The sequence below is a fragment of the Podarcis cretensis genome (assembly GCF_951804945.1).
Source record: "Podarcis cretensis genome assembly, chromosome: 8".
Taxonomy (NCBI): domain Eukaryota; kingdom Metazoa; phylum Chordata; class Lepidosauria; order Squamata; family Lacertidae; genus Podarcis; species Podarcis cretensis.
The window spans coordinates 54,300,934-54,308,072 of NC_137177.1; the positions used below are offsets into that span (position 1 = coordinate 54,300,934).

The 7,139-nt window shown below is 47.6% G+C and overlaps 1 protein-coding gene across 1 annotated transcript; it reads left to right on the plus strand.

Moving 5' to 3' along the window:
* Positions 1 to 15: 15 nt before the first annotated feature.
* FOXL1 (forkhead box L1) lies at positions 16 to 2,487 on the plus strand (the record flags this gene model as incomplete). The annotated part of the gene is made up of 1 exon (XM_079988178.1): positions 16 to 2,487. One exon carries the CDS (start codon positions 16 to 18, stop codon positions 1,189 to 1,191), a length of 1,176 nt encoding a protein of 391 aa, XP_079844304.1. The 3' UTR covers positions 1,192 to 2,487.
* Between the last annotated feature and the right edge of the window lie 4,652 nt (positions 2,488 to 7,139).

Sequence of the window (7,139 nt, forward strand, 5' to 3'; positions counted from 1 at the left end):
CACTTCGGATCTGCCATGAGCCAGCTGTACAGAGGCTCCCTCCCCGCTGCCCTGGGCAGCTCCCCCATGGTATACCTGTACGGGACAGAGCGGGGAGGGCTCCCCGGGGCTCTGGGCTTCGCCTCGGCGGGGGTGCTGTCGCGGCAGGAGCCTCCGCAGAAGCCTCCATACAGCTACATCGCGCTGATCGCCATGGCGATCAAGGAAGCGCCGGAGCAGAAGGTGACGCTCAACGGGATCTACCAGTTCATCATGGAGAGATTCCCGTTCTACCACGACAACAAGCAGGGCTGGCAGAACTCCATCCGGCACAACCTCTCGCTCAACGACTGCTTCGTCAAGGTCCCCAGGGAGAAGGGGCGGCCGGGCAAAGGGAGCTACTGGACGCTGGACCCCCGGTGCCTCGACATGTTCGAGCACGGGAACTACCGGCGGAGGAAGAGGAAGCCCAAAGCAGCGGGGAGCGCCGTCGGTGGAGAGGATGCCGAGGGGATGGAGAGGGACGGAGAAGCCTCTTCTGGTGGTGGTGCAGAGGCGCCTGAGGAGCAAGGCAAGAGGCCTCGGGAGAGCCACCGCCATTACCATCATCACCACCACCATCTCCTCACCACTAGCTCCGCCGTCGAGGAAGACCTAGCGCCAACTTTGGGCAAGGATGAAGACTCCAGGGTCAGGCTGGACCTCGCGAAGGGAGGAGAGAAAGGAGGAGGGAACGGCCCTGGATCAGGCCCAAGCGGACTCTGCCATCACCTCCAGGTGACCCCGTCCGGATGCGCAACTATTAGAAGCCACTCGGCGCGCCCCGAGTCTTCCCTGAAGGATCACGCGCTCGTCGAGGGAGAGGGCGCCTTGGGGCATGCTGGGGCGAGGCTCCCCCAGGAATCGGCACCTTCAGGGGCACCCGCAGCCAACCCGGCGGACCCCGACGCGCCGAGGAGTTCCGCTAAGCCTCAGAGCTTCAGCATAGACAGCATCCTCTCCAAGAAAGCCCTTCACAGGCCGGCCAAAGGCATCTCCAAACTGGACGGCCTCGCAGGCGATTGCCTCCTCGCCGGCGCCGAGACGCGCACGGCTTTCAACGCTTCGCTGGTGCTAGATTCCCAGATTCAAGGGAGATTTTACCAGCTGGGAATCCCTTTCCTGTCTTACGTGCCTCTCCGCTTCCCTGAGACGGTGTTTCACTTCCAGTAAACCCGCCCTCGACGGCCGCTCGCTTCTGAGTCGGTTCCGAAGACGCTACGAAACCAAGGAGACGTCGGACAGGTGGGTGGTTCAGTATGCCTGCCGAGGGAGACTGGGATTGGATTCTCACATGCAGTGTCTAACCCGGGTCAGCCCTCTCAAGTCTTCCTCCCCACCCTCCAAAAAACAGCGGAAATCGTCTGTCTTGATCTCTGGAATGTAAACGCCTGTTACGGTACTCCTTTACTTCGAAGTCAGCTCAGCTGATTGCTTTCACTTCGAGTCATTTTCACTTTCGAGCTCGAAGACGATCTTCGGGAAGCGCCGCGGCTTGCTTAACTGCTTTGCGGATCGCGCCTCCAAAGGGACTTGGGGAGTCCCCCACCCACCCACTTGCTTGCTTGATAATGTATGAACCCTCGAGCATCGCAATAACTTGCTAGGTGGTACGACCCGGTGCCCACTTTCCTGGGGAAACTTTCCTTTCGATTAAAGCGTGCCTAGGATTGCGTTGCGAGGCTGAGACCTTAAGCAAACTGGGCTCAGCAGTCCATCTCACGAAAACGCTGCGTGGGATTTACTTCTGAGTAAACAGAACATGCAAAGCACGTTCTGGGCAGCGGGATTTCAGTTTTCTCTTCATCTCTTTCCCTCCCCGGTTCTGAGCCTCTCTCATTCTTTGATTCCAGTCGTTTTTGCATGTCTGATTTGATAGCCTCTGGGTCCGAAAAAATGGCACCTAATCGTTTCGTTCAAAGTGACCGTCGACGTTTTCTAAAATGGGAAAGAAAGTGCCGTAGAATTCTGAATGAATACGAATACAGCTGTTTTCTAAATAATAATAATAACAATAATAATCCATGCTGAATTGACTTTCCCCCCTACACACGCACACAGGCGCGCAGCTCTAGGTGGGGGGTCATTTCAGACGGTTTGCTTTTCAATTGCGTGTCTCTGTTTATACAGAAAACATCGCACATGGTGCTTTTTGGGGGGCGGGGGGTGAGCTGTCTGCATCTCAAACTGGACCTCGTTAGAGTCACTAACAAAACAACTGACCACTCTAAAGAACCCCCACCTGAAGCCCTGCTTAAAGGAAAGCTAGGGAAACCCTCCAGAAATATGAATAAACACTTTCTCCTAGCTTTTAATAATAATATTTTTTTTTTAAAAAAAATCTGGTTACATCATAGACAATATTTTATTCTTGCTATAAATAAACAAGGCTCTCTTTTGTATATTAGTCATAAAATATCTTTATGATTTTTTTGCATAAAAGCCTATTTTTTTGAATTTTCATTATGAAACAAAAACCTATATTCAATAAAATATTTTGTCAAAACAAGGCTTAATTATTCATTTTGTCGTTTTTGACCATTACTGCCTATGCAGGCTCCTATGCAGGGTGGGATGTGTGTGTATTTGATTACGACAACATGCTCAGGAGGCCAAGAACCTATGCATGTCAGCTGACAAGTAAATGTATCACATTGTTTTCAGTAGGATTCATTCCCAAATAAATGTGCAGAGGCTTTGGGGAGGACCATAGCTCAGTGGCAGAGCATCTGCTTTGCATGCAGAAGGTCCCAGGTTCAATCCCTGGCATCTCCAAGTAGGGCTGAGAGTGTCTCCTGCCTGAAACTTTGAGAGATTCTGCCAGTCAGTGTAGACATTACTGAGCTAGACTGCCCAATGCTACCCAAGTGGGGAATCCTGCCCACCACAAACAACAGGTTTTATGCGCCCCCAAATTAAGTTTAGCTGCCCCCAAGGGGGAAAGCCAAAGTTGTTGACCTTTTTTGGGGGGGACTCAAAGTTGTTTTTTGGGGGGAATTGCTCACCTCTAACAGAGCGACGGAGGAGGGGGTGGGTGGGGACTTCTACTCCATTGCTTCTCACTGCCGCCGATCGAGAGGGACTGGTATACAGTAGGAATACATTTGGTGCCCCCCAGAATTTGGTGTCCGGGTGCACCGCACCCCTTGCACCCCCGGGTAAAGACGGCTCTGAGGAGAACGCATCTTTATTCATTACGAGGTAAAAGTAAATTCAAGAAATTATAGTAAAACACAATAGCACAATCTTATGCATGTTTACTCAAGAGTAAGCCACATGAAGTTCAATGGGCTTAGTCACAGCAAGTAAATGTGTACAAGGTTAGAAGCTTCATATTAAAAAGAGATTCAAGAGTTGGCCTGGAAGTCTGGCTTTGAATTATGCTTCACAGGCAGAAGCTTTTGGGCTCAGTCCCTGACACCTCTAGGCAAGACTGTCTGAAACGCTTGAAAGCTGCTGCCTGTCATTGTTGACAATGCTGAAGTCGATGGGCCAATTGGTCTGACTCAGTGTCAGGTGGCTTCCTGTGTTCCTCTCTCATGCCCTTCTGGAGCCTATAAATGGCAGCCTTGCTGGAGAAGAACCTTTCTGAAGGAAAACCAAAGTTAGATGAACCTGTATCCCTTGCATGGCTATAAGCTCCATTGTCCCTGACCATTAGCCATACCAGCTGGGGCTGATGACAGTTATTGAACCCCAACAATCATTTGGGAGGGCCACAGGTCCCCCATCCACTTCACAGTGTAACTGATGCACCCCACCTCTGGTTTTCTAAAGAAAAGAGTTCTGTTAGGGCAATCACACATCTCCCCAACAAACCAACCTTAAAATAGAATAATTGCTGGGGAAATGCAATTCTCCTTCTTTTCTCCACAAAATAGCTATTGGAAGTTGGAGTCATGCCCACAATGTGCTTGGATGTAGAATAATAGGCTATATTAATGAAATAATTTGTGATTGATAATTATATATTGATGTTTATTAATGGCATTAACAAATGTTTATACAGTGGTACCTCTGGTTATGAACCTAATTCATTCTGGAGGTCTGTTCTTAACCTGAAACTATTCTTAACCTGAGGTAGCACTTTAGCTAATGGGGCTTCCCAGTGCTGCCGTGCCGCCGGTGCACAATTTCTGTTCTCATCCTGAGGTAAAGTTCTTAACCTGAGATACTATTTCTGGGTTAGCGGAGTCTGTAACCCGAGGTGTTTGTAACCCAAAGTGCCACTGTAGTTATAGTAATATTTACTGTTGATGTTTGTAATCTGCCAGCACTATATACACATGGGGTTTTATTGCTCTCTCTCTGTGTGTGTATCTTGGATGGCTTTAAAAACAACTGGAGAAATTCGCAGATGAAGATGATGACAATATCAGTCATCTGACCACTGTCCCCAGCCATTTGAAGGGGAAAAAAATCTCCTACACCTTTTGAGGATGCTGTCCAGACGAGGGTGACCAATATGGCGGCAGGCCAGGACACCAAGCCCTCAGAGGAGTGGTTGAAGGAGAAGGGCAGGTTTAGAGTAAAGAAGAGGCACTAGACTAGCCATCATCAAACAGCTGAAGTGCTTCCACATAGATGGTGAAACAAATTTCTATTGCTTCTGAAAGTAGGTCCTGAACCAACAGGCAAAAATATAAAAATAATAATGTCTAAAGGTTACATGAAATATCCTACTCCTCAGAGGATGGTGGATTCTCTTGAGGTTTCTTAACAGAGGCTGGCTGGCTACCTATCAGGGTCTTTGCAGGAGTGAAGAATTCATAAGAACCTCCTTGTTGGTGTTTCTTCTTACACACCATGTTAGTCAAAACCCACAAGTTTCTTGCTGTTGTCAAACGGTCCTCACCAACTCAGGGAAAGACTAACAACACTCCTGGAAATGATCTCAGTGTTGCAGCTGGAATATACAGCAAAATATACTAGTTTATGGAAGGAACCTTAGTATTCCAGAGGCAAGATGGAATGGGGTGCCCATTTTCTCCCCAGGCCTGTTTCACTCTTCAAGGAGGAAAGAAAGTCCTTATTACAAAGTTCAGGCTTGCACCCCTCCCCTCCTGACATACCACTGCAACATCCTGGTTCTTCATAACCACACCACTTCACTCTCCAGCTGCCAAGTTCCTGTAAATTCCTACCCAAATGGGAAATGCTTGGTTTTGTGTGCAGGGTCAGAGCCGCACACACAAAAATAAATCTCTCCCACCCCATTTCGATATCCCTGGCTAAACAAAACACACACATACACACTCAGCTTTGCCCACAACTTGGCTTCCAGCCTTTTTTTCTGTTGGCTCTTGAGAACTCCTGATCCACCACAGTTCCATGGCTCACAGCCCAGACCCTAAACTTTAGGACTGTCCTAATGCATCTCCTCAAAATGTTGGAGAAACCCAACATCATGGATTTATTAACCTCTCCTTGATCCAACGTTGGTGACTTTTGGCTCAGAGGGCAGAGACTGTCAGCCAAACACACACACAGCTCTTCCAAGTAAGGAGTCTTCCTTCCTTCCGCAAATTTTCCTGGCTAGAGTGTTGCTGCAGGGACTGACAGAGCTTATCTGCACATGCAGGGAAAGCACATGGTCTCTGTTGGACCTGTACCACTTCAGAATCCAGGACTGCCTGTTTGAATAATGCCCCACCTTAAAACAACAACAACCCTCCTTGCATGTGGAAAACTTGCTTGCTATAAAAGTGGGTTCTAGCCTAACACTCTCTCTTATACACTACAGTACTAACTGCAAGGTTTTCATTCACCTTCAAATGTTTTTTTTTTTTAAATAATTTGAACTTGGCACCCCTACTTGCATTCTGAAGTGGTGTGGTCCCAGGAGAGCTGTAGCATGCTATTCTTTTCAACATGTTAACTAACAATGGTTTGAACAAACCACAGTTTTAGGACGTAACAGGAAACTGCTGTTTGTTCCAAACCACAACTATAGGCTTGTGCAGGAAGGCTGGGAATAATATGGAGGAAAGGATCTGTAAAAAAAGGAAGGGGGTGGGGAAAATGGAAAGGAAGTGAAAAATCCAGAAGTCTGAGTCTTGCCACATAAACCATGGGGTTCCTAACCTTATTGGGCCCTTGGGCAAAAAAATGGGGAAACCATTGTGAACACCACACACATGTTGCATATTAGCTCCCATAGCAACTTATTCTATTGGCTATAAGCTTTCCAGATTTCTATTGGCTTTTAAGCCTAATTCCAGCATAGGAAAATAGGAAACTGCCTTATACTGAGTGAGACCATTGGCCCATCCAACTCGGTATTTTATACACTATTGTCAACATACTGGGGATGATGGTGACCAGGGGAGCTGTGCTCCTGCTCAGCGTGCTATTTGGGTGCTCACTGGTGATGGGGAATGTTGCTCCAGACAGGGAGGACTTCCTGTCATACCTGCTCTGGAGCATCTGTGTGTGACCAGGTAGAGGGATGTGACACTAGCTTCCCTACAGTCTTAAAAACTGAATTTGGACTGGTCATCCCTTTGAACAGAGGGTGTCTTCTAATAGAGGATTGCTCTCTGTAAAGTAGGAAATATTACCCCCCCCCTTGATCTGGGGCAGCATCATCCAAAGATGCTTTGGTACTTGAGGTAGAAAATCCAAACAGTGTTCCTTTCTCATACGATAGTCTGCATTTGATCCCCTCCCCTTCAAAAATACACAAGTGGTACACACACATCCACATGTCAGGGTGGCTATGATGAAGCAGATTATTGTTTTATAGCATACCCTGTCTTTATCACCCCAATACACTCAAAACTCATTTTTAAATCCTCCTCCTTCAATCTCCTCCCCCCTTTTCTTTTCCTGCTTCTTCTCCTTTATTTACAATGCACAAGGGAATAGGTCTCTGCTCTAAAAAGCTTACAATCTAACATTTGATACCAGCTGCACAACAGAAAAGAAAAGAGGAAAATGGAGCTGGTTTAAGCAGGGGGAGACTTTGCTATGATTTCAGCTGCATTTGCATAGGATTATGGGATGAGGATGAAAGCACATATATGAGAACAGACGAACAGTTCTCAGACTCAGTTGTACAATTAAATAATTGCGTGTTGGTTAGCCTTTAACAGGTCTCCACATTTGCTGCTTGAGATGCC